The 26670-nt window shown below is 57.1% G+C and overlaps 1 protein-coding gene across 3 annotated transcripts in view; it reads right to left on the bottom strand.

Moving 5' to 3' along the window:
• tmem39b (transmembrane protein 39B) overlaps nt 1-14478 on the bottom strand; it is a 66291-nt gene extending 51813 nt beyond the window's left edge. For 2 of the 3 annotated variants that reach the window (XM_059654453.1, XM_059654452.1), the window contains exons 1-2: nt 14311-14478; nt 10016-10235 (exon numbers count right to left, since the gene is read on the bottom strand). In XM_059654453.1, coding sequence (XP_059510436.1) covers nt 10016-10235; nt 14311-14429 — 339 coding nt within the window. In that variant the 5' untranslated portion in view covers nt 14430-14478. Of the gene's footprint in view, nt 1-10015; nt 10236-14310 lie in introns of those variants that run through there. The other variant, XM_048557651.2, reaches the window with a different exon arrangement.
• Between the last annotated feature and the right edge of the window lie 12192 nt (nt 14479-26670).

Genomic DNA, 26670 nt, shown 5'->3' on the forward strand with positions numbered 1-26670 from the left:
AACATTTATTGCCCATCCCTAATTGCCAGAAGGCAGCTAAGAGTTAACCACATTGCTGTGGGTCTGAAGTCATATGTAGGCCAGACCAGGTAAGGCTAGCAGTTTCCTTCCCTAAAAGACGTTAATGAACCAGGTGGGTTTTTCCTGGAAGCTGACAATGGTTTGATGGTCATCATTAGGCTTATATTTCCATAGTATTATTGAATTCAAACTCCACCATCTGCCATAGCGGGATTCGAACTGAGGTCACCTGGGTCTCATTACCTGGTAACCATCCAGCAATAACACCACTAGGCCATCGCTTCCCATACAATGGAAGTATATGCTTCCCTGGAAATGGAGAGCAAAATCATGCACATACTCCAGGAGTGATCTCACCAAAAGTCTGCTTAACAGTAATAAGACTCCTAACTCACGTTCTTTTGTAACTATTTACATGCCGACTTTATGTCCTTGGTTGACGGTTTCTCCAAACATCAATATTTCAAGATTTCACGCATTAAAAATATAAATTCTGCTTCCTATTCTTACTACCAAATTGGCTATCATCACACCTACATTATAAGACATCTGTTAGCTAACTGCCCACTTCCTTAATATGTATATATGTCTTTATGCCCTCATTGCACCATTCTCACATCCTACTTTTCCCTTCAGCTTTGTACTGCCAGCAAACCTGGAAACATTATCCTCAACCTCATTTGTCCAAATCAGAGTCATATAGCATAGGAACAGACTCTTTGGTCCAATTCACCCATGCCAAACTAATCCCATTTGCCTGCCTTTGGCCCATATCCCTCTAAACCATTCCTATTTATGCATCTGTCCAAATGTCTTTGAAATGTTGTAACTGTACCTGCATTTACCACTTCCTCTGGCAGTTCATTCCATATACACACAACCTTGTAAAAATGTTGCCCCTCAGGTCCCTTCTAAATCTTTCCCTCTCATCTTAAACCTATGCCTACAGCTTTGAACTCCCATATCCTAGGGAAAAGGCCTTCACTATTCAGCTTATCTATGCCCCTCATGATTTTAGTATCCAGTATAAGGTCACCCCTCAACCTCCTATGCTCCAAGGAACAAAGAACCAGGCTATCCAGCTTCTCCTTAACTCAAACCCTCCAATCCTGTTAACATCCTTGTAGATCTTTTCTGCACCATCTCCAATTTAATAATATCCTTGCTACAGCAGTGCAATCAGAAATGTAAGCCACACTCCAAATGTGGCCTCACCAATGACCTGTACAGCTAAATATGACATCTCAATTTCTGTACTCAATGTTCTGACCAATGAAGGCAAGAATGCCAAATGCTTTCTTCACTACCCTATCTACCTGTGACACCATATTCAAGGAACTATGTACCTGAACCCCTACATCTCTCTGTTCAAAAACACTCCTCAATGCCCTATCATTAACTATATGAATACCACCATGGTTTGCCTTACCAAACTGTGACAGCTCGCATTTATCCGAATTAAATTCCATCTACCACTCCTTTGACCAGCGGCCCAGATGATCAAGATCCCGCTGTACGTCTTCACTGTCCACTACACCACCAATTTTATTGTCAACCACAAACTTACTAACCATTTTTTCTATTTTTCTCACCCAAATTGTTTATACAAGTAACAAACAACTGTGGACCTAGATGGTAAACAGTTAGGTCCCAACACTGATCCTTGTGGCACTTCACTGGTTCCACCCCGACGGCTTGAAAAATCCCTACTCTCTGGAGCAAGTCCATTAATCAATCATTGATGTTATTACCTCAACATCACGAGTTTGCATGTTGTACATGAACCTTTCACATGGTAGCTTGTCCAATGTCTTTGCCAAACTAACTTTACTATTTACATAATCTAATAAAAACTCAATAAATTTGTTAAAAATGACTTTATTTTCCCAAGACTGTTGGCTCTGTCTGCTCATACTTGCTTTTCTAAGAGCATTGATGAAACTGCCTTAATCATAGACCATAGCATTTACTTCACGACTGACGTCTTACTGATCGGCCTGTCATTTCCTGCTTTCTACCTTCCTCCCTTCCTCCCTTCCTCTTTTCTAGTCATTTTAAATTAGCTAACACCATATTTTCAACTGCTATTTGGCCTCCACACATGTTTAAAAACAGCAGATGGGATCCAGATCCACAAATTCAGCTCCTATTTTGAACAGCTTCAATTTCTAAAGTTTTCGAGAAGATTGTAGCTTAGGTTGTGGATGAGGTCGTACACATGCTTGCTGAGCTGGTGGTTTGATTGCGAACATTTCATCACACTGCTAGGAACATCGTCAGTGCGCTTTCGGTGAAGAGTTGGTGTTCTGTCCCATTTATTATTGATATGCCTTGGTTTGTTGGGGTGTTTGGTATCACTTATAGTTCTGTTTCTCACTGGTTTGTATACACGGTATAATTCAATGGGTTTGTTGATGGAGTTCCAGTTAGAATACCAGGCCTCCAGGAATTCCCTGGTGTGTGTCTGTTTGGCTTGTGTGATTATGGACGTGTTGTCCCTGTCAAATTCACATGCCTCTTTGTCCTTGTACAGTGAGATAAGTGAGAACTGGTCGTGTCTCTTGGGGGCTAATTGGTGTTTGTGTATCTGTATTGTCAGTTCTCTTCTGGTTTAGCCTGTGTAGTTTTTCTCATAGTCCTTGCATGCGTTTTTGTATATTACACTGGTTTTGCTGGCTTTGGGTACGGGATCCTTTATGTTTGTCAGTAGCTGTCACAGGGAGTTTATCGGTTTGTGGGCTACCCTGATACCTAGTGATCTGAAGGTCTTGTCGGCATCTCTGAAATGGCCTTGATATATGGTAGGTGATTAGTGAGTGTGGTTGTGCTGTGTCTTCCTGTTGTGGTCTGTCTAGGAGTTAACAGCGGGTTGTGCTTTTCGGATACCCACGCCTCTTTAAAGCTCCTGTTCTGTTTTGTGTAGTTCCGGGTTGCTGCAACGTGTTGTGGCTCATTTAAATAGTGTCCTGATGTGACCTATGAACAACTATACTCCCTGCATGAATGCCTCAGAAAGCAGGTACCACCAGAAAACTTAAAACATAAACCACCTACCAACAATCCACAAGCACAGAGGACAGCTGAACAGAACAGATGCAAAATGATAAGGGTTATGGTCAATAATACCCCAATCTGCTTCTGGGGTTGTCTGGCCTGATTCTATTCTGCAAACACCCTGGTAAGATTTCCAATTTGAGCTATCCTTTTTTCTAATCAAAATCTAGCCCATCAAATCTAATACGGCTCTTCACGGGTCAGTGTCCTATTCAGTTGTGTTGTGATGGAAAATATTCAAGAGGACATTTTTTAAAACAATCACGCACAACTTTTGCATCCTTCAGAAGAATTTAGGTAACATGCAAGTATACATTAAATTAGTAAGCTTCTACAATATTAAAACATTTAATACCTTAAGAAATACTCCAGCATAAAACTCTATATTACTTTTGCGCAAGTCATCATTAACTGCAAACTCTCCCCAAATTTTTTAAGCTAAACTTAAAAAAATTCAAAATTTGTTGGCAACATTTTTTTCTCCTTAAAGTTCTAACCTGAAAGCAGCTTCTTATTCTGGGTGCAGGAACGATTACCCCTCAATGCCTTGCCAAAAGTACACTCTCCATATATAACTTGACTGAGCAATATCAAAGTTGAACGAATATCGAATAAAGGTATATCTCAAAAAGTAAGATATGTATCGATGGCATATGGTTATTCAGGGAAGTTAATGCAGAGACCAACTAGACATCAAATGGACATTACAAATCAGGTTGACAAAAAACAACTGTAATCTACAAAAATGCAGATGAACAGACAAACATCTGAAACTAGAGCAGACGCAGTCAACGCGGTCCCTCATCAAGCCTGCTCTACCATTCAACAGGATCATGGTTGATCTGTGTTTTGAATTCCACAATCCCATCTACTCTGATAACCTTCAAATTCCTTGCCTAACAAGAATCTATCTAATGATTTTCATAAGAATGTGTTAACTTAAAAATCTCGCAAAATCATTCTCTCTCGGCTGCTACAATCAAACTGATTTTGAGTTTAACTGCAGATTAAATTTCTCATGATTAGTGCCATCCCTTTATACTTTATTGCATATTTCATCCTAATTGGTGTTTTAGAAGGTGTGTAAACCAGTACCACCAGTGACTTCTCTCCCCGACCATCCCTTAGTGCCACCTAAACCAGTTGTACATCTTGAACAATTTTATCTCTAACTATAATACCAAAGCCATTCTTGATTAAGTCCTAGCCCTCCAGCTCATGTAGCTTCCTATTCTTTATAAATGTCAGTTACGTCTCAATAGTCAAATCAAAACCTTATGATCCTGCAGCTATGCCTCCATAACTGCTACTAAATCATGTTATTCCTTCCTGCCATTCTTTGACCTGCACTTCCTGTTACTATCTTTCTCCTTTACCTTATCTCTACACTTTGGAAAACCACATCTTTCCAACCTTGATATCTCGTTCCAACTATTTAATTTAGAATTCTCTACTTACTTTGTTATTTGGTTTGCAATAGCACTGGTTCTCACAAGGTTCATGCCCTGAAAGTACACTACCACTTTCCCTAGTACTTATGCCACAGCTCTGTGAACCAGAGTCCACTTTTCCTTCATTCGTCTCAGCCACATGTTCATCTCTCTAACTTATGTACCCAATGGCACACAACTGAGGTAATAAGCCTGAGGTTATAACATTTGAGGCTCTGCTTTTTAGTTGGGTGTCTGGCTCCACACACATCCCAGGCAAAATTTCTTTCTTTCTCTCCCTTCTGCTGCAAGCTCCTCTCTCATCCTGAACAGCTAGGCAAAACAGCTGTCTGGAACTGAGATAACACGGTGTGAAGCTGGATGAATACAGCAGGCCAAGCGGCATCAGAGGAGCAGGAACACTTGATGTTTTGGGTCGGGACCTTTCTTCAGAAAAGGGGAAGGGAAGGGGATTCTGAAATAAATAGAGAGACGAGGGAGGCAGATAGAAGACGGATAAAGGAGAGGATAGGGGGAGAGGAGACAGACAGGTCAAAGAGGTGGGGTTAGAACCAGTGAAGATGAATGTAGGTGGGGAGTTAAGAGGGGATAGGTCAGTCCAGGGGGTGGGGGGGAGGGGAATGAGGTTAGTGGTTAGGGAATGGGGTTGGGGCTTGAGGTGGGAGGAATGGTTAGGGAGGTGGGGACTAGCTGGGCTGGTTTTCGGATGTGGTTGGGGGAGGGGAGATTTTGAAGCTTGTGAAGTCCACATTGATACTCTTGGGCTGCAGAGTTTCCAAGCGAAATATGAGATGCTGTTCCTGCATCTTTCGAGTGGCGTCATTGTAGCAATGCAGGAGGCCCAGGATGGACATGTCGTCTGAGGAGTCGGCGGTATGGGTGGGGGGGATTGAAATGGCTCGAGACTGGGAGGTGTAGTTGTTTGTTGCGAACAGAGTGTAGGTGTACCACAAAGCGCTCCTCAAGCCTCCGTTTGGTTTCCCTGATGTAGAGGCGGCCACAATGGGAACAGCGGATGCAGTATATAACATTGACAGATGTACAGGTGAACATCTATTTGATGTGAAAAGTCTTCCTTGGGCCAGGGATTGGGGTGAGGAGTAGGTATAGGGGCAGGTGTAGCACCTGCTTCGGTTGCAGGGAAAAGTGCCAGGGGTGGTGGGGCTGGAGGGGAGTGTGGAGCGGACAAGTGAGTCACAGAGAGAGTGCTCCCTCCGGAAAGCACATAAGGGTGGGGATGGAAAAATGTCCTTGGTGGTAGAGTCGAATTGCAGATAGCGGAAATGTCAGTGGATGATGTGTTGGATTTGGAGGTTGGTCGGGTGGTACCCTCTACCTCACGTACCAAACAGAGGCTTGGGGACCGCTTTGCGGAACACCTATGCTCTGTTTGCAACAAACAACTACACCTCCCAGTCATGAACCATTTCAATTGCCCCCCGACTCCTTGGACGACATGCCCATCCTGGGCCTCCTGCATTGCCACAATGACACCACTCGAAGGATGCAGGAACAGCACCTCATATTTCACTTGGAAACTCTGCAGTCCAAGAGTATCAGTGTGGACTTCAAATGCTTCAAAATCTCCCCTCCCCTGACCACATCCCAAAACCAGCCCAGCTAGTCCCCGCCTCCCTAACCATTCCTCCCACCTCAAGCCCAAGCCCCATCCCAACCCACTAACCTCATCCCGCCCCCCTGACCTGTCCGTCCTCCCTGGACTGACCTATCCTCCCCTAACTCCCCACCTACATTCACTTTCACTGGCTTTAACCGCGCCTCTTTGACCTGTCTGTCTCCTCTCACCCTATCTTCTCCTTTATCCATCTCCCTACTCATTTCAGAATCCCCTTCCCCTCCCCCATTTCCGAAGAAGGGTCCCGACCCGAAACGTCAATCTTTCCTGCTCCTCTGATGCTGCTGGCCTGCTGTGTTCATCCACCTTCATACCGTGTTATCTCAGATTCTCCAGCATCGGCAGCTCCTACTATCAGCTGTCTGGAACTCTTGGTTTTTACTGCAGCGGATACTGTTAATTCCCCCTCATGATACTGTCCCCTTCATTCCTTATCGTACACCTCCACTTGATTGACCTCTTATGCCATGATGACTGCTAATCTTCACTGGAACATTCAGACACTTAAACATTATGTGATTTATGGGCATTTTTGGCTGAATATTGTACAGTCAGCTGGACCTCAGCTGATAGCACAAGACATGAGTTCTCATTCTATTGTCAAGATCTAGCTGATACAGCACCATAGTGAAAAAACACTGCACTAACCCAAGCTGGCTTTAAACCAAGACATATCTAGCCCCTCAGGTGGACGCAGAAAAAAAGGCACGAACCTGAAGAGCAGTGGAGTTACCTCTAATAACCTGCCCAATATCTATCCCTCAATCAATATTACTAAATTACATCATCTGTCATTGTTTGTATGAACTTGCTTTGCTAAATTCCTTGCAGTTTCCAACATTACAATAATAACTACAAGTCAAAAGTACCTAATTGATTCTAAAGCACTTTAAGACAGAGATTTGTGAATGGTACTATATAGATGGAGTTCAGTAACAGATAAGCATGAGGTGTTGTATTTTGTAAAGTCAAATCAAGGTAGAAATTTCATAGTCAATGATAAAGCCTCAATAGGTGTAGGGAAACAGAGTGCAGCTGCACAGTTCTCTGAAAGTGGAGTCACAGGTAGACATGGCAGTGTAGAAGGCGTTTGGCACAGAAATTTTCATCAGTCAGGACAGTGAATACAGAACAAAGAACAAAGAAACCTACAGCACAGGAACAGGCCCTTCGGCCCTCCAAGCCTGCGCCGATCAAGATCCTCTGTCTAACCTGTCATCTATTTTCTAACGTCTGTGTCCATTTGCTCCCTGCCCATCCATGTACCTGTCCAAATATATCTTAAAAGACGCTAACGTGTCTGCATCTACCACCTTCGCTGGCAATGTATTCCAGACACCCACCACCCTCCGTGTAAAGAACTTTCCAGGCATATATCCCCTAAACTTTCCTCCTCTCACTTTGAACTCATGACCCCTAGTAATTGAGTCCCTCACTCTGGGAAAAAGCTTTTTGCTATTCACCCTGTCTATACCCCTCATGATTTTGTAGACCTCAATCTCTATCTTTCTAATGAAAATAATCCTAATCTACTCAACTTCTCTTCATAGCTAGCACCCTCCATACCAGGCAACATCCTGGTGAACCTCCTCTGCACCCTCTCCAAAGCATCCACATCCTTTTGGTAATGTGGCGACCAGAACTGCACACAGTACTCCAAATGTGGCCGAACCAAAGTCCTATACAACTGCAACCTGACCTGCCAACTCTTGTACTCAATACCCTGCCCAATGAAGGAAAGCATGCCGTATGCCTTTTTGACCACCCTACTGACCTGCGTTGTCACCTTCAGGGAACAATGGACCTGAACACCCAGATCTCTCTGTTCATCAATTTTCCCCAGGACTTTTCCATTTACTGTATAGTTCGCCCTTGAATTTGATCTTCCAAAATGCATCACCTCGCATTTGCCCGGATTGAATTCCATCTGCCATTTATCTTCCCAACTCTCCAGTCTATCTATATTCTGCTGTAATCTCTGACAGTCCCCTTCACTATCTGCTACTCCACCAATCTTAGTGTCATCAGCAAACTTGCTGATCAGACCACCTACACCTTCCTCCAGATCATTTACATATATCACAAACAATAGTGGTCCCAGCACAGATCCCTGTGGAACACCACTGGTCACAGGTCTCCAATTTGAGAAACTCCCTTCTACTACTACCCTCTGTCTCCTGTTGCCTAGCCAGTTTTTTATCCATCTAGCTAGCACACCCTGGACCCCATGTGACTTCACTTTCTCCATTTGCCTGCCATGGGGAACCTTATCAAACGCCTTACTGAAGTCCATGTATATGACATCTACAGCCTTTCCCTCAATCAACTTTGTCAGGTCCTCAAAGAATTCTATTAAGTTGGTAAGACATGACCTTCCCTGCACAAAGCCATGTTGCCTATCACTGATAAGCCCATTTTCTTCCAAATGAGAATAGATCCTATCCCTCAGTATCTTCTCCAGTAGCTTTTTGACCACTGACGTCAGGCTCACCGGCCGATAATTACCTGGATTATCCTGGCTGCCCTTCTTAAACAAGGGGACAACATAAGCAAGTCTCCAGTCCTCTGGGACCTCACCCGTGACTAAGGACGCTGCAAAGATATCTATTAAGGCCCTGGCTAATTCTTCTCTCGCTTCCCTCAGGAACCTGAGGTAGATCCCATCCGGACCTGGGGACTTGTCCACCTTAATGTCTTTTAGGATACCTGACACTTCCTCCTTCTTTGAGTCAACTTGACCTAGAGTAAGCAAACATCTATCCCTAACCTCAACATCCGTCATGTCCCTCTCCTTGGTGAACACCAATGCAAAGTACTCGTTAAGAATGTCACCCATTTTCTCTGAATCAGCGCACAACTTTCCTTCTTTGTCCTTAAGTGGGCCAATCCTTTCTCTAGGTACCCTCTTGCTCTTTATATATTAATAAAAGGCTTTGGGGTTTTCCTTAACCATGTTTGCCAGCAATATCTCATGTCCTCTCTTAGCCCTCTTAATCCCTCATTTCAGATTCGCCCTACATTCCCAATATTCTTGCGAAGCTTCGTCTGTCTTCAGTCGCCTCGATCTCCTGGTGCCCTCTCTGTCTGGCTCTCTCGCAGTCCTTGCAAAAATGAAGTTGAGAAATTATGTTGCAGTTGTACTGGATGGTTGTGAGGTCACAGTTGGAGTAGTGTGTTTAGTTTGGTCATCTTGATATAGGAAGGAAGTTATTAAATGGAAACAGTGCAGAAGAAATTGACAAGGATGTTGCCAGGACCCAAGGGACTGAGTTATAGGGAGAAGTTGGACAAACGGGGCCTTTTTTGTTTAGAGTGTAGGAGACTGAGGTGGGGGGGGGGTCTTATAGAAGCGTATAAGATCATGACCATGGATAGGGTGAATGCACTTAGACTTATTCCCAGGTTTGGGGAATGGAGGACTGGAGGGCATCAGTTTAAGCTAAGAGGGGAAACAATACATGGAAACCGAAGGGCAACGATTTTACACAGAGGGTGGTATACAAACGGAATGAGCTGCCAGTGGAAGTGGTTGATGCGGGTATGTTAACAACATTTGGATAAATACATGGATAGGAAAGGTTTATAAGGATATGAGCCAAGTGTAGGGAAATGGGGTTGGCATGGACCCATTTGGACCGAAGGACCTGTCTCCGTGCTGTAGGACTCTATGACTATGACTCTATGTTATAAATTTAAAAGCACAGTAAACATAAATGTGCCTATATTTTCTTTTATGAACATTACGTTTGATTAGCATTTTGGACAGTCCAAGAGAAAGTTCGTTCCCATGAGACTATTTGGCCAAAAGAAAACTCATTTAACAGATTACAAGGAACAGTAAATTCATACTCACCAGTGATGTAAATGAAGGTGGATGAGTTGGAGGATACCACCAAACTGTTTTATAGATGTTGATGTAATGAACAAACAAAGCTACAAGGTGGCAGAAGAGAAGGTGAAGCTCAAACAGAATGCCTTTCTCAAGAGGTAGTTCAGGAATCTTATTGTGTTTCAGAGGGATCACAGTCTGGGTTGCAAGGGGAGGGCTTGTCAAGCCAGTTCCTGAGCCACTCCTAATGATAAAGACATTAAAAAAATTGTAGTTGACAATGTCATGATAGCATCAAGATTATTTAAGCATTCATTGGTCAAAGCATGGTATTTTTTTTACTCCTTACAGGAAACTAATATAGTCATACAGAATTGCAACAGGGCCTATGGCCTGTCATGTCTATGCCAACCAATAAACGCCAAACTATACTAGTCCCATTTACCTGAACTTGGGACATAGCCTCAGCATTTTAAGTACTCATCCAGATGCCTCTTGAATGTTGCAAGAGTACTTGTCCCAACCACCATCTCAGACATCATGTTCCTTATATCTGCCACTATCTAGATGAAAAATCTTTTCCTCAAATCTCCTGTAAACTACATGATCCTTACCTTAAACTTATGCCCTCTGATCTTAGACACAGCTGCTATGGGGAAGAGATTCTCACAATCTCCTCTTTCTATGCCTCACATAATTCTGTATACCTCAATCAGATCAACCCCTCAGCCTCCTCTGTTCTATGGAAAACAAATCCAGCCTAGCCAGTCTCTCCTAACTGAGGCTTTTCATCCCATGTATCACCCTGGTGAATTTCCTCTGCACCCTTTCCAGTGCAATCACATCCTTCTGATAGTGTGACAATCAGAACTGCACACACTATTCCATCTGTACCCTACCTAATGATCTACACTAAGTCTATTAAGACTTCCTCACTCCAATATTCTGTGTCCTGGCTACTGAAGGCGAGCATCCTACATCTCACCTTTATCACCTTATCTACCTGTGCTGACACCTTCAGGCATCTATGGACATGTACACCAAGGATCCTTTGTTCATCAGTACCTCCCAGCAACCTACTATTCTTTGTGTATGTCCCTCGCTTATTAGCTCTTCCAAAATGTATCACCTCATACTTATGGAGATTAAATTCCATCTGCCAATGCTCTGCTCAATACATTTGTTGATCAATAGGCTGTAGCCGAAGATCATCCTCCCCACTAACTACACCACCAATTCTCATCTCATCTGCAAACTTACTAATTATACCTTCTACATTTGCATCCAATTCATTAATGTACATAACAAATACTAAGGGTCCTTGTGCCCGGATCTGTGTGGCACAACACTGGTCACAGGCTTCCAATTACAAAAGCAACGTTCACCATCGCTCATTGTCTCCCCTTTGTGAGCAAATTGTGAATCTAGTTTGCTAACTTGCCTTGGATCCGTGGGCTCCTACCTTTCAGGCCAGCCTTCCATGTCGGGCCTTTTTCAAATGCCTTACAAAGTCCATGTAAACTACATCAACTGCACTATCTTTATCAATATATTTAACCACATTTCCAATAAAGTCAAATGAATCAGTCGTGATCTTTCACCGCCAGATTCATCCTGACTAACCTTGATCAATCGCCACTTCTCCAAGTATTGATTAATCCAGTCCTTCAGAATTTTTTTCCAATAATATTCCTACTACTGATGTAGATTAACTAGCCTGTAATTAGCCTGTTCCTGCTGCCCTTCTTGAATGAAGGAACCACATCAGCTATCCTTCAGTGATTTGGCACAGCACCTATGACCAGCTATTGATATATATTTAGTAATTTTGCTGTTCACAACTTGAAAATTGGTGAGCAAAGACGCAATTTGATGAAAACTTTCATCCTGCACTCATTAAAACATTTTGCAAAATTAAAATACAAGAGGAAAACTAATGCTTATATTGCATGAAGGGTGAGCGTTGATTTCCTGGCATGTGGCGAAGACATTGCCATGAAGAATGCACTCATCGGTGCTGATTAACGGTCAACAACCAGCAAGTTGACTCTAATTGGTCAAGGCCTGAGAAAACAGACTGGCTATCTATCAAATTCAGTTGAAACAGGCATAGTGCATACACATATTCACTTTGTCAGCAAAGTATGAGCCACGTATTAAAGAACATAACATCCAATACATGCATAAACACCATACCTCCCGAATGTGAGGAATTACGCTGACAATTAGTTTAGAATAGTTAGTCAGGCACATAGTGTCGTGCTCCAGCATATACTGGAAACTACATAGATGGGGAGGGGATGGCCTAGTGGTATTATCGCAGGACTGTTAATCCAGAGACCCAGATAACATTCTAGGGACCCGGGTCAGAATCTCAACATGGCAGATAGTGGAATTTGAATTTAAAATATCTGGAATTAAGAATCTAATGATGACCATGAATCTGTTGTCGACTGTCGGGAAAAAACCCATGTGGTTCACTAATGCCCTGAAAGGAAGGAAACTACATCCATACCTGGTCTGGCCTACACGTGACTCCAGACCCACAGCAATGTGGCTGACTCTGAATTGACCTCTCAGTAATTAGGATGGGCAATAAATGCTGCCTAGTGAGTGACACCCTCATCCCATTAATGAATAATATCTCCTGTGCTCTGCAGACAAATGGAACATGTATGGGTACTGTACCTATTTCAACTCAACAAAATATGTGACAGCCATTTGCTGGTTCATTTCTCAGGGAAAAACCCTGATCAATCAGAGTTGACCTGCCCATTTTAAAATTTTAATAATATCTGGCTTTTAAACACCCCCCACACCCCATTAAAGTAAAACTGCGGATGTTGGAATCAAACAAAAACTTAACAAAAGAGAAGTATGGCACAGTAACAGGGCCTTCAGCCCTCCAAGCATGCGCCGAAATGGAGTCGCGATAGGTGAGATAACTTTGGTGGGACAGGAGCAGGCAGAGACAACAGGTCGACCAGGGCAGGGCTGAGGCTGCACTTGGAATATTGCGTACAGTTCTGGTCACTGCATGAGAAGAAGGATGTGGAAGCTTTGGAAAGGGTGCAGAGGAGATTTACTAGGATGTTGCCTGGTAAGGAGGGAAGGTCTGACGAGGAAAGGCTGAGGGACTTGAGGCTGTTTTCATTAGAGAGAAGGTTGAGAGGTGACTTAATTGAGACATATAAAATAATCAGAGGGTTAGTTAGGGTGGACAGGGAGAGCCTTTTTCCTAGGATGGTGATGGCGAGCATGAGGGGGCATAGCTTTAAATTGAGGGGTGAAAGGTATAGGATAGATGTCAGAGATAGTTTCTTTACTCAGAGAGTAGTAAGGGAATGGAATGCTTTGCCTGCAACGGTTGTAGATTCGCCAACTTTAGGTACATCTAAGTCGTCATTGGTTGAGAATATGGACGTACATGTAATAGTGTAGGTTAGATGGGCTTGAGATCGGTATGACAGGTCGGCACAACATCGAGGGCCGAAGGGCCTGTACTGTGCTGTAGTGTAATGTTCTATGTCCATCCTGGGCCTCCTTCAGTGCCACAATGATGCCACCTCCCTAGCCTGTTCTTCCTCTCACCTATTCCCCTCCTTCCACCTCAAGACACACCCCTATCTCCTGCCTACTAACCTCATCCCGCCCCCTTGACCTGTTCGTCCTCCCTGGACTGACCTGTCCCCTCCCTAACTCCCCACCTACACTCACCTTTACTGGCTCCATCCCTGCATCTTTGACCTGTCTGTCTCCGCTCCACCCATCTTCTCCTCTATCCATCTTCAATCCACCTCCCCATCTCTATTTATTTCAAAACCCCCTAACCCTCCCCCATTTCTGATGAAGGGTCTAGGCCCAACACGTAAGCTTTCCTGCACCTGAGATGCTGCTTGGCCTGCTGTGTTCATCGAGCTCTACGCCTTGTTAACTCGGATTCTCCAGCATCTGCAGTTCCTAATATTCGTCACACTCAATTGTTGGTTTCCCCTATAATTTATGTTCTTCAAACAAGTCTTGAATAGTGCAAGATGAAAAGCTGTAACAGAATGTTTCTTCTTGAGTACCGGTTTAAATATACTTCCATAAATATCATCATCCAGAAAACTATTTAAGGAAAGGCACAAATGATTATTGTATTAACCAAAGAATTATGAGGAAAATGCTTTGGTTATGTTATGTTTTAGTCCTAGTTTAGGATCCTACTGTCCTTGCTGGTGAATGAAACTAATTCAATGTGACACCCAAAGTCAGCAACATTCTAATGTTAGGAAGAAACAATATACTGTCTTTTCTTCAGGGAATTTTTGTTTTACCTGGTTCTTGATCGTACTCCAGTAACAGTGGAATAGCTAGAACCCCCTAATGTTCCAGATTCATTCAGTGGTGTTCTGCAATAGGATGCTTTACTTGGCCCTCTTCTGCCCCCTGCCATGCCAAAGAATGGCACTTATTTCGGCTTACAGCTTAGCTTTGGAACGGGGTGTGCTGTAATTGAACAAAATACATGAGTGTTTTGTCACTGTTTATTATATTAAAAAATAATAGGGGGGAGGGGGGAGGGGGCGGGGAGAAGGGGGGGCGATAGGGGGAGCGGGGGGGAGAGGGAGGGGGAGCGGGGGTGGGGGGGGAAGCGGGGAGAAGAGGGGGGAGCGCGGGGGGAGGGGAGCGGGGAGCGGGGGGGGAGGGGAGCGGGGGGGGAGGGGAGCGGGGGGAGGGGAGCGGGGAGCGGGGGGGAAGGGGAGGGGGGGAGCGGGGGGGAGGGGAGCGGGGGGGAGGGGAGCGGGGGGGAGGGGAGCGGGACGGGAGGGGGGGAGCGGGGGGGAGGGGAGCAGGGGGGAGGGGAGCGGGGGGGGAGGGGAGCGGGGGGGGAGGGGAGCGGGGGGGAGGGGAGCGGGGGGGAGGGGAGCAGGGGGGAGGGGAGCAGGGGGGAGGGGAGCAGGGGGGAGGGGAGCGAGGGGGAGGGGAGCGAGGGGGGAGGGGAGCGGGGGGGGAGGGGAGCGGGGGGGGAGGGGAGCGGGGGGGGAGGGGAGCGGGGGGGGAGGGGAGCGGGGGGGAGCGGGGGGGGAGGGGAGCGGGGGGGTGGAGCAGGGGGTGGAGCGGGGGGGGGAGCGGGGGGGGGAGGGGAGCGGGGGGGGAGCGGGGGGGGGAGCGGGGAGGGGAGCGGGGGGGAGGGGAGCGGGGGGGGAGGGGAGCGGGGGGGTAGGGGAGCGGGGGGGTAGGGGAGCGGGGGGGTAGGGGAGCGGGGGGGGAGGGGAGCGGGGGGGGGAGGGGAGCGGGGGGGGAGGGGAGCGGGGGGGGAGGGGAGCGGGGGGGGAGGGGAGCGGGGGGGGGAGGGGGAGCGGGGCGGGGGGGAGGGGAGCGGGGCGGGGGGGAGGGGAGCGGGGTGGGAGGGGAGCGGGGGGGGGAGGGGAGCGGGGGGGGGAGGGGAGCGGGGGGGGGAGCGGGGGGGAGCGGGGGGAGCGGGGGGGGGGAGCGGGGGGGGGGGGGCGGGGGGGGGAGGGGGGGGGAGGGGAGCGGGGGGATAGGGGAGCGGGGGGATAGGGGAGCGGGGGGATAGGGGAGCGGGGGGGTAGGGGAGCGGGGGGGATAGGGGAGCGGGGGGGTAGGGGAGCGGGGGGGTAGGGGAGCGGGGGGGTAGGGGAGCGGGGGGGTAGGGGAGCGGGGGGGTAGGGGAGCGGGGGGGTAGGGGAGCGGGGGGGTAGGGGAGCGGGGGGGTAGGGGAGCGGGGGGAGAGGGGGAGCGGGGCGGGGGGGGAGGGGAGCGGGGCGGGGGGGAGGGGAGCGGGGTGGGAGGGGAGCGGGGGGGGAGGGGAGCGGGGGGGGGAGGGGAGCGGGGGGGAGCGGGGGGGAGCGGGCGGGAAGCGGGGGGGGGAGCGGGGGGGGCGGGGGGGAGCGGGGGGGGGGGAGGGGAGCGGGGCGGGGGGGAGGGGAGCGGGGTGGGAGGGGAGCGGGGGGGGGAGGGGAGCGGGGGGGGAGGGGAGCGGGGGGGAGCGGGCGGGAAGCGGGGGGGGAGCGGGGGGGGCGGGGGGGAGCGGGGGGGGGGGAGCGGGGGGGGTCGGGGGGGGGGAGCGGGGGGGGGAGGGGAGCGGGGGGATAGGGGAGCGGGGGGGTAGGGGAGCGGGGGGGTAGGGGAGCGGGGGGGAGGGGAGCGGGGGGGAGGGGAGCGGGGGGGAGGGGAGCGGGGGGGAGGGGAGCGGGGGGGAGCGGGGGGGGGAGCGGGGGGGGAGCGGGGGGGGGAGCGGAGGGGGGGGAGCGGGGGGGAGGGGAGCGGGGTGGGAGGGGAGCGGGGGGGGGAGGGGAGCGGGGGGGGGAGGGGAGCGGGGGGGAGCGGGCGGGAAGCGGGGGGGGAGCGGGGGGGGAGCGGGGGGGGCGGGGGGGAGCGGGGGGGGGGGAGCGGGGGGGGTCGGGGGGGGGAGCGGGGGGATAGGGGAGCGGGGGGGTAGGGGAGCGGGGGGGTAGGGGAGCGGGGGGGAGGGGAGCGGGGGGGAGGGGAGCGGGGGGGAGGGGAGCGGGGGGGAGGGGAGCGGGGGGGAGGGGAGCGGGGGGGGGGGGGGGGGGAGCGGGGGGGGAGCGGAGGGGGGGGAGCGGGGGGGAGGGGAGCGGGGGGGGAGGGGAGCGGGGGGGGAGGGGAGCGGGAGGGTGGAGCGGGGGGGGGGAGCGGGGGGGGAGCGGGGGGAGGGGAGCGGGGGGGAGGGGAGCGGGGGGGTAGGGGAGCGGGGGGGGTAGGGGAGCGGGGGGGTAGGGGAGCGGGGGGGGTAGGGGAGCGGGGGGGGTCGGGGAGCGGGGGGGAAGCGGGGGGATAGGGGAGCGGGGGGATAGGGGAGCGGGGGGATAGGGGAGCGGGGGGATAGGGGAGCGGGGGGATAGGGGAGCGGGGGGATAGGGGAGCGGGGGGGAGGGGAGCGGGGGGGAGGGGAGCGGGGGGGAGGGGAGCGGGGGGGAGCGGGGGGGGAGCGGGGGGGGGGAGCGGAGGGGGGGGAGCGGGGGGGGAGGGGAGAGGTGGGGAGGGGAGCGGGGAGCGGGGGGGGGAGGGGAGCGGGGGGGGGGGAGGGGAGCGGGGGGGGGGAGGGGAGCGGGGGGATAGGGGAGCGGGGGGATAGGGGAGCGGGGGGATAGGGGAGCGGGGGGGATAGGGGAGCGGGGGGGATAGGGGAGCGGGGGGATAGGGGAGCGGGGGGATAGGGGAGCGGGGGGGATAGGGGAGCGGGGGGGGTAGGGGAGCGGGGGGGGTAGGGGAGCGGGGGGGGGAGCAGGAGCGGGGGGGGAGCAGGAGCGGGGGGGAGGGGAGCGGGAGGGGAGGGGAGGGGAGCGGGGGGGAGCGGAGCGGGGGGGAGCGGAGCGGGGGGGAGTGGAGCGGGGGGGGTAGTGGAGCGGGGGGGTAGGAGAGCGGGGGGGGAGGGTAGCGGGGGGGAGGGGAGCGGGGGGGAGGGAGGGGGAGAAGGGAAGGGAAGAGGGTGGGGGGGGGAAGGGAAGAGGGTGGGGGGGGGAGGGAAGAGGGTGGGGGGGGGAGGGAAGAGGGTGGGGGGGGAGAGAAGAGGGGGGGGGAGGGAAGAGGGTGGGGGGGGAGGGAAGAGGGTGGGGGGGGAGGGAAGACGGTGGGGGGAGAGGGAAGAGGGTGGGGGGGAGGGAAGAGGGTGGGGGGGGGAGGGAAGGGGGGGGATGGGGGAAGGGATGGGGGGGATGGGGGAAGGGATGGGGGGGAGGGGAAGGGGGTGGGAGGGGAAGGGAAGGGGGAAGGGGGAAGGGGAAGGGAAGGGAAGGGGAAGGGGAAGGGAAGGGAAGGGAAGGGGGAAGGGAAGGGAAGGGAAGGGGGTAGGGAAGAGGGAAGGGAAGAGGGAAGGGAAGGGAAGGGGGTGGGAAGGGGGAAGGGAAGGGGGTGGGAAGGGGGAAGGGAAGGGGGTGGGAAGGGGGAAGGGAAGGGGGAAGGGAAGGGGGTGGGAAGGGGGTGGGAAGGGGGTGGGAAGGGGCAAGGGAAGGGGCAAGGGAAGGGGGTGGGAAGGGGGTGGGAAGGGGGTGGGAAGGGGGTGGGAAGGGGGTGGGAAGGGGGAGGGAAGGGGGAGGGAAGGGGGAAGGGAAGGGGGAAGGGAAGGGGGAAGGGAAGGGGGTGGAAAGGGGGTGGGAAGGGGTGGGAAGGGGGTGGGAAGGGGGTGGGAAGGGGGTGGGAAGGGGGTGGGAAGGGGGAAGGGAAGGGGGTGGGAAGGGGGAAGGGAAGGGGGTGGGAAGGGGGTGGGAAGGGGGTGGAAGGGGGAAGGGAAGGGGGTGGGAAGGGGGTGGGAAGGGGGTGGGAAGGGGGTGGGAAGGGGGTGGGAAGGGGGTGGGAAGGGGGAAGGGAAGGGGGTGGGGAAGGGGGTGGGAAGGGGGTGGGAAGGGGGTGGGAAGGGGGTGGGAAGGGGGAAGGGAAGGGGGAAGGGAAGGGGGAAGGGAAGGGGGTGGGAAGGGGAAGGGAAGGGTGTGGGAAGGGGGAGGGAAGGGGGTGGGAAGGGGGTGGGAAGGGGGGTGGGAAGGGGGAAGGGAAGGGGAAGGGAAGGGGGGTGGCAAGGGGGAAGGGACGAGGGTGGCAAGGGGGAAGGGAAGGGGGTGGCAAGGGGGAGGGAAGGGGGGTGGCAAGGGGAAGGGAAGGGGGTGGCAAGGGGGAAGGGAAGGGGGTGGGAAGGGGGAAGGGAAGGGGGTGGGAAGGGGGAAGGGAAGGGGGGGGAAGGGAAGGGGGTGGGAAGGGGGAAGGGAAGGGGGTGGGGAAGGGGGAAGGGAAGGGGGTGGGAAGGGGGAAGGGAAGGGGGAAGGGAAGGGGGAAGGGAAGGGGGTGGGAAGGGGGTGGGAAGGGGATGGGAAGGGGCTGGGAAGGGGCTGGGAAGGGGGAAGGGAAGGGGGAAGGGAAGGGGTTGGGAAGGGGGAAGGGAAGGGCGTGGGAAGGGGGAAGGGAAGGGGGTGGGAAGGGGGTGGGAAGGGGGAAGGGAAGGGGGAAGGGAAGGGGGAAGGGAAGGGGGAAGGGAAGGGGGAAGGGGAAGGGGGTGGGAAGGGGGAAGGGAAGGGGGTGGGAAGGGGGAAGGGAAGGGGGTGGGAAGGGGGTGGGAAGGGGGTGGGAAGGGGGTGGGAAGGGGGTGGGAAGGGGGAAGGGAAGGGGGAAGGGAAGGGGCAAGGGAAGGGGCAAGGGAAGGGGCAAGGGAAGGGGCAAGGGAAGGGGCAAGGGAAGGGGGGTGGGAAGGGGCAAGGGAAGGGGGTGGGAAGGGGCAAGGGAAGGGGGTGGGAAGGGGCAAGGGAAGGGGGTGGGAAGGGGGAAGGGAAGGGGAGTGGGAAGGGGGGGAAGGGAAGGGGGGTGGGAAGGGGGAAGGGAAGGGGGGTGGGAAGGGGGTGGGAAGGGGGGAAGGGAAGGGGGGTGGGAAGGGGGTGGGAAGGGGGGGGGGGAAGGGGGGGGGGAAGGGGGGGGGGAAGGGGGGGGGGAAGGGGGGGGGGAAGGGGGGGGGAAGGGAAGGGGGTGGGAAGGGGGGGGAAGGGAAGGGGGTGGGAAGGGGGGGGAAGGGAAGGGGGTGGGAAGGGGGTGGGAAGGGGGTGGGAAGGGGGTGGGAAGGGGGTGGGAAGGGGGAAGGGAAGGGGGAAGGGAAGGGGGAAGGGAAGGGGGGAAGGGAAGGGGGGAAGGGAAGGGCGTGGGAAGGGGCGTGGGAAGGGGGAAGGGAAGTGGGGGGAGGGAAGGGGGAAGGGAAGGGGGTGGGAAGGGGGAAGGGGAAGGGGGTGGGAAGGGGGGAAGAGAAGGGGGAAGAGAAGGGGGAAGGGAAGGGGGAAGAGAAGGGGGAAGGGAAGGGGGTGGGAAGGGCGAAGGGAAGGGGGTGGGAAGGGGGTGGGAAGGGGGTGGAAGGGGGGAAGGGAAGGGGGTGGGAAGGGGGAAGGGAAGGGAAGGGGGGTGGGAAGGGGGTGGGAAGGGGGTGGGAAGGGGGAAGGGAAGGGGGAAGGGAAGGGGGAAGGGAAGGGGGAAGGAAGGGGGGTGGGAAGGGGGAAGGGGAAGGGGGTGGGAAGGGAAGGGGGTGGGAAGGGGGAAGGGAAGGGGGTGGGAAGGGCGAAGGGAAGGGGGTGGGAAGGGCGAAGGGAAGGGGGTGGGAAGGGCGAAGGGAAGGGGGTGGGAAGGGCGAAGGGAAGGGGCAAGGGAAGGGGCAAGGGAAGGGGCAAGGGAAGGGGCAAGGGAAGGGGCAAGGGAAGGGGGTGGGAAGGGGCAAGGGAAGGGGGTGGGAAGGGGCAAGGGAAGGGGCAGGGAAGGGGGTGGGAAGGGGCAAGGGAAGGGGGTGGGAAAGGGGGTGGGAAGGGGGTGGGAAGGGGCAAGGGAAGGGGCAAGGGAAGGGGCAAGGGAAGGGGGTGGGAAGGGGGAAGGGAAGGGGGAGGGGGAGGGGAAGGGAAGGGGGAAGGGAAGGGAAGGGGGAGGGAAGGGGGAAGGGAAGGGGAAGGGAAGGGGAAGGGAAGGGGGAAGGGAAGGGGGTGGGAAGGGGGAAGGGAAGGGGGTGGGAAGGGGGAAGGGAAGGGGGTGGGAAGGGGGAAGGGAAGGGGGTGGGAAGGGGGAAGGGAAGGGGGTGGGAAGGGGGAAGGGAAGGGGGTGGGAAGGGGGTGGGAAGGGGGTGGGAAGGGGGCAGGGAAGGGGGCTAGGGAAGGGAAGGGGGAAGGGAAGGGGGAAGGGAAGGGGGAAGGGAAGGGGGAAGGGAAGGGGGTGGGAAGGGGGTGGGAAGGGGGTGGGAAGGGGGGTGGGAAGGGGGTGGGAAGGGGGTGGGAAGGGAAGGGGGTGGGAAGGGGGAAGGGAAGGGGGGAAGGGAAGGGGGAAGGGAAGGGGGGTGGGAAGGGGGAAGGGAAGGGGGTGGGAAGGGGGAAGGGAAGGGGGAAGGGAAGGGGAAGGGAAGGGGAAGGGAAGGGGTGGGGAAGGGGAAGGGAAGGGGGAAGGGAAGGGGGAAGGGAAGGGGGGAAGGGAAGGGGGAAGCGAAGGGGGTGGGAAGGGGTGGGAAGGGGGTGGGAAGGGGGAAGGGAAGGGGGTGGGAAGGGGGAAGGGAAGGGGGTGGGAAGGGGGGTGGGAAGGGGGGAAGGGAAGGGGGTGGGAAGGGGGAAGGGAAGGGGTGGGAAGGGGGAAGGGAAGGGGGTGGGGACAGGGGGGAAGGGAAGTGAAGGGGGTGGGAAGGGGGGAAGGGAAGGGAAGGGGGTGGGAAGGGGGAAGGGAAGGGGGAAGGGAAGGGGTGGGAAGGGGGAAGGGAAGGGGGGTGGGGAAGGGGGAAGGGAAGGGGGTGGGAAGGGGGTGGGAAGGGGGAAGGGATGGGGAAGGGATGGGGGAAGGGGGGGGGAAGGGGGAAGGGAAGGGGGAAGGGAAGGGGGAAGGGATGGGGGAAGGGATGGGGGGTGGGAAGGGGGACGGGAAGGGGGACGGGAAGGGGGACGGGAAGGGGGAAGGGAAGGGGGAAGGGAAGGGGGAAGGGAAGGGGGTGGGAAGGGGGTGGGAAGGGGGTGGAAGGGGGTGGGAAGGGGGAAGGGAAGGGGGTGGGAAGGGGGAAGGGAAGGGGGAAGGAAGGGGGAAGGGAAGGGGGAAGGGAAGGGGGAAGGGAAGGGGGAAGGGAAGGGGGTGGGAAGGGGGAAGGGAAGGGGGAAGGGAAGGGGGGTGGGAAGGGGGAAGGGAAGGGGGTGGGAAGGGGGAAGGGAAGGGGGTGGGAAGGGGGGAAGGGAAGGGGAAGGGAAGGGGAAGGGAAGGGGGAAGGGAAGGGGGAAGGGGGAAGGGAAGGGGGAAGGGAAGGGGGAAGGGAAGGGGGAAGGGATGGGGGAAGGGATGGGGGGTGGGAAGGGGGAAGGGAAGGGGGTGGGAAGGGGGAAGGGAAGGGGGTGGGAAGGGGGAAGGGAAGGGGGGTGGGAAGGGGGAAGGGAAGGGGGTGGGAAGGGGGTGGGAAGGGGGTGGGAAGGGGGTGGGAAGGGGGAAGGGAAGGGGGTGGAAGGGGGAAGGGAAGGGGGTGGGAAGGGGGTGGGAAGGGGGAAGGGAAGGGGGTGGGAAGGGGGTGGGAAGGGGGTGGGAAGGGGGTGGGAAGGGGGTGGAAGGGGGTGGGAAGGGGGAAGGGAAGGGGGAAGGGAAGGGGGAAGGGGAAGGGAAGGGGGGGGGAAGGGGAAGGGAAGGGGGTGGGAAGGGGGAAGGGAAGGGGGTGGGAAGGGGGAAGGGAAGGGGGTGGGAAGGGGGAAGGGAAGGGGGTGGGAAGGGGGAAGGGAAGGGGGTGGGAAGGGGGAAGGGAAGGGGGTGGGAAGGGGGTGGGAAGGGGGTGGGAAGGGGGTGGGAAGGGGGTGGAAGGGGGTGGGAAGGGGGAAGGGAAGGGGAAGGGAAGGGGGAAGGGAAGGGGGTGGGAAGGGGGAAGGGGAAGGGAAGGGGCTGGGAAGGGGCTGGGAAGGGGGTGGGAAGGGGCTGGGAAGGGGGCTGGGAAGGGGCTGGGAAGGGGCTGGGAAGGGGGTGGAAAGGGGGTGGAAAGGGGGTGGAAAGGGGGTGGGAAGGGGGTGGGAAGGGGGTGGGAAGGGGGTGGGAAGGGGGAAGGGAAGGGGGTGGGAAAGGGGTGGGAAAGGGGTGGGAAGGGGGAAGGGAAGGGGGTGGGAAGGGGGTGGGAAGGGGGTGGGAAGGGGGTGGGAAGGGGGTGGGAAGGGGGTGGGAAGGGGGAAGGGAAGGGGGTGGGAGGGGGAAGGGAAGGGGGTGGGAGGGGGAAGGGAAGGGGGTGGGAGGGGGAAGGGAAATGGGGTGGAGGGGGAAGGGAAGGGGGTGGGAGGGGGAAGGGAAGGGGGTGGGAGGGGGAAGGGAAGGGGGGTGGGAGGGGAAGGGAAGGGGGTGGGAGGGGGAAGGGAAGGGGGTGGGAGGGGGGGAAGGGGGTGGGAGGGGGAAGGGGGTGGGAGGGGGAAGGGGGTGGTGGAGGGGGAAGGGAAGGGGGTGGGAAGGGGGTGGAAGGGGGAAGGGAAGGGGGAAGGGAAGGGGGAAGGGAAGGGGGAAGGGAAGGGGGTGGGAAGGGGCGAAGGGAAGGGGCAAGGGAAGGGGCAAGGGAAGGGGCAAGGGAAGGGGGTGGGAAGGAGCAAGGGAAGGGGGTGGGAAGGGGCAAGGGAAGGGGTGGGAAGGGGGTGGGAAGGGGGTGGGAAGGGGCAAGGGAAGGGGCAAGGGAAGGGGCAAGGGAAGGGGCAAGGGAAGGGGGTGGGAAGGGGCAAGGGAAGGGGGTGGGAAGGGGGAAGGGAAGGGGGAAGGGAAGGGGGAAGGGAAGGGGGAAGGGAAGGGGGAGGGAAGGGGGAAGGGAAGGGGGTGGGAAGGGGGAAGGGAAGGGGGTGGGAAGGGGGAAGGGAAGGGGGTGGGAAGGGGGAAGGGAAGGGGGTGGAAGGGGGTGGGAAGGGGTGGGAAGGGGGCAGGAAGGGGGCAGGGAAGGGGGAAGGGAAGTGGGAAGGGGTGGGAAGGGGGTGGGAAGGGGGTGGGAAGGGGGTGGGAAGGGGGTGGGAAGGGAAGGGGGTGGGAAGGGGGAAGGGAAGGGAAGGGAAGGGACGGGAAGGGGGTGGGAAGGGGGAAGGGAAGGGGGTGGGAAGGGGGAAGGGAAGGGGGTGGGAAGGGGAAGGGAAGGGGGTGGGAAGGGGGAAGGGAAGGGGGGTGGGAAGGGGGAAGGGAAGGGGGTGGGAAGGGGGAAGGGAAGGGGGAAGGGAAGGGGGAAGGGAAGGGGGAAGGGAAGGGGGTGGGAAGGGGGTGGGAAGGGGAAGGGAAGGGGGAAGGGAAGGGGGAAGGGAAGGGGGAAGGGAAGGGGGGAAGGGAAGGGGGTGGGAAGGGGGTGGGAAGGGGGAAGGGGAAGGGAAGGGAGTGGGAAGGGGGAAGGGGGAAGGGAAGGGGGAAGGGAAGGGGGAAGGGAAGGGGGAAGGGATGGGGGAAGGGATGGGGGGTGGGAAGGGGGACGGGAAGGGGGACGGGAAGGGGGACGGGAAGGGGGACGGGAAGGGGGAAGGGAAGGGGGAAGGGAAGGGGGAAGGGAAGGGGGAAGGGAAGGGGGAAGGGAAGGGGGTGGGAAGGGGGAAGGGAAGGGGGTGGGAAGGGGGAAGGGAAGGGGGAAGGGAAGGGGGTGGGAAGGGGGAAGGGAAGGGGGTGGGAAGGGGGAAGGGAAGGGGGTGGGAAGGGGGGAAGGGAAGGGGGTGGGAAGGGGAAGGGAAGGGGGTGGGAAGGGGGTGGGAAGGGGGGAAGGGAAGGGGGTGGGAAGGGGGAAGGGAAGGGGGTGGGAAGGGGGAAGGGAAGGGGGTGGGAAGGGGGTGGGAAGGGGGTGGGAAGGGGGAAGGGGGTGGGAAGGGGGAAGGGGGGTGGGAAGGGGGAAGGGGGTGGAAGGGGGTGGGAAGGGGGTGGGAAGGGGGAAGGGGGGGGGAAGGGGGAAGGGGGGGGAAGGGGGTGGGAAGGGGGATGGGAAGGGGGTGGGAAGGGGGAAGGGAAGGGGTGGGAAGGGGGTGGGAAGGGGTGGGAAGGGGGTGGGAAGGGGGTGGGAAGGGGGGAAGGGAAGGGGGTGGGAAGGGGGTGGGAAGGGGGAAGGGAAGGGGAAGGGAAGGGGGTGGGAAGGGGAAGGGAAGGGGGTGGGAAGGGGGTGGGAAGGGGGTGGGAAGGGGGTGGGAAGGGGGTGGAAGGGGGAAGGGAAGGGGGAAGGGAAGGGGGAAGGGAAGGGGGTGGAAGGGGGAAGGGAAGGGGGTGGGAAGGGGGAAGGGAAGGGGGTGGGAAGGGGGAAGGGAAGGGGTGGGGAGGGGGAAGGGGAAGGGAAGGGGGTGGGAAGGGGGAAGGGAAGGGGGTGGGAAGGGGGAAGGGAAGGGGGTGGGAAGGGGGAAGGGAAGGGGGTGGGAAGGGGGAAGGGAAGGGGGTGGGAAGGGGGAAGGGAAGGGGGAAGGGAAGGGGGAAGGGAAGGGGGTGGGAAGGGGGTGGGAAGGGGGTGGGAAGGGGGAAGGGAAGGGGGAAGGGAAGGGGTGGGAAGGGGGTGGGAAGGGGAAGGGAAGGGGTGGGAAGGGGGAAGGGGAAGGGAAGGGGGTGGGAAGGGGGAAGGGAAGGGGGTGGGAAGGGGGGAAGGGGGAAGGGAAGGGGGGAAGGGAAGGGGGAGGGAAGGGGGTGGGAAGGGGTGGGAAGGGGGTGGGAAGGGGGTGGGAAGGGGGTGGGAAGGGGGTGGGAAGGGGGAAGGGAAGGGGGGGAAGGGAAGGGGGGGGGAGGGAAGGGGGGGGGAAGGGAAGGGGGGGGAAGGGAAGGGGGGGGAAGGGAAGGGGGGGAAGGGAAGGGGGGGGAAGGGAAGGGGGGGGAGGGAAGGGGGGGGGAGGGAAGGGGGGGGAGGGAAGGGGGGGGAGGGAAGGGGGGGGAGGGAAGGGGGGGGAGGGAAGGGGGGGGAGGGAAGGGGGGCGGAGGAAGGGGGGCGGAGGGAAGGGGGGCGGAGGGAAGGGGGGGAGGGAAGGGGGGGGAGGGAAGGGGGGGGAGGGAAGGGGGGGGGAGGGAAGGGGGGGGAGGGAAGGGGGGGGAGGGAAGGGGGGGGGAGGGAAGGGGGGGGGAGGGAAGGGGGGGGAGGGAAGGGGGGGGGAGGGAAGGGGGGGGGAGGAAGGGGGGGGGAAGGGGGGGGAGGGAAGGGGGGGGAGGGAAGGGGGGGAGGGAAGGGGGAGGGAAGGGGGGTGGGAAGGGGGTGGGAAGGGGGTGGAAGGGGGAAGGGAAGGGGGAAGGGAAGGGGTTGGGAAGGGCGTGGGAAGGGGGAAGGGAAGGGCGTGGGAAGGGGGAAGGGAAGGGCGTGGGAAGGGCGAAGGGGAAGGGGAAGGGAAAGGGGGTGGGAAGGGGAAGGGAAGGGGGTGGGAAGGGGGAAGGGAAGGGGGAAGGGGGTGGGAAGGGGGAAGGGAAGGGGGTGGGAAGGGGGAAGGGAAGGGGGAAGGGAAGGGGGTGGGAAGGGGGTGGGAAGGGGGTGGGGAAGGGGGAAGGGAAGGGGGTGGGAAGGGGGAAGGGAAGGGGGTGGGAAGGGGAAGGGAAGGGGGTGGGAAGGGGGAAGGGAAGGGGGTGGGAAGGGGGAAGGGAAGGGGGTGGGAAGGGGGAAGGGAAGGGGGTGGGAAGGGGGAAGGGAAGGGGGTGGGAAGGGGGTGGGAAGGGGGAAGGGAAGGGGGTGGGAAGGGGGAAGGGAAGGGGGTGGGAAGGGGGGAAGGGAAGGGGGTGGGAAGGGGGAAGGGAAGGGGGTGGGAAGGGGGTGGGAAGGGGGTGGGAAGGGGGTGGGAAGGGTGAGTGGGAAGGGGGAAGGGAAGGGGGAAGGGAAGGGGGAAGGGAAGGGGGAAGGGAAGGGGGGTGGGAAGGGGGAAGGAAGGGGGAAGGGAAGGGGGTGGGAAGGGGGAAGGGAAGGGGGAAGGGAAGGGGGAAGGGAAGGGGGTGGGAAGGGGGAAGGGAAGGGGGTGGGAAGGGGGAAGGGAAGGGGGTGGGAAGGGGGTGGGAAGGGGGTGGGAAGGGGGTGGGAAGGGGGTGGGAAGGGGAGGGAAGGGGGGTGGGAAGGGGGAAGGGAAGGGGGGAAGGGAGGGGGTGGGAAGGGGGAAGGGAAGGGGGTGGGAAGGGGGAAGGGAAGGGGGTGGGAAGGGGGAAGGGAAGGGGGTGGGAAGGGGAAGGGGGAAGGGAAGGGGGTGGGAAGGGGGAAGGGAAGGGGGGTGGGAAGGGGGTGGGAAGGGGGGTGGGAAGGGGGAAGGGAAGGG

The sequence above is a fragment of the Stegostoma tigrinum genome, chromosome 24 (assembly GCF_030684315.1).
Source record: "Stegostoma tigrinum isolate sSteTig4 chromosome 24, sSteTig4.hap1, whole genome shotgun sequence".
Taxonomy (NCBI): Eukaryota; Metazoa; Chordata; class Chondrichthyes; order Orectolobiformes; family Stegostomatidae; genus Stegostoma; species Stegostoma tigrinum.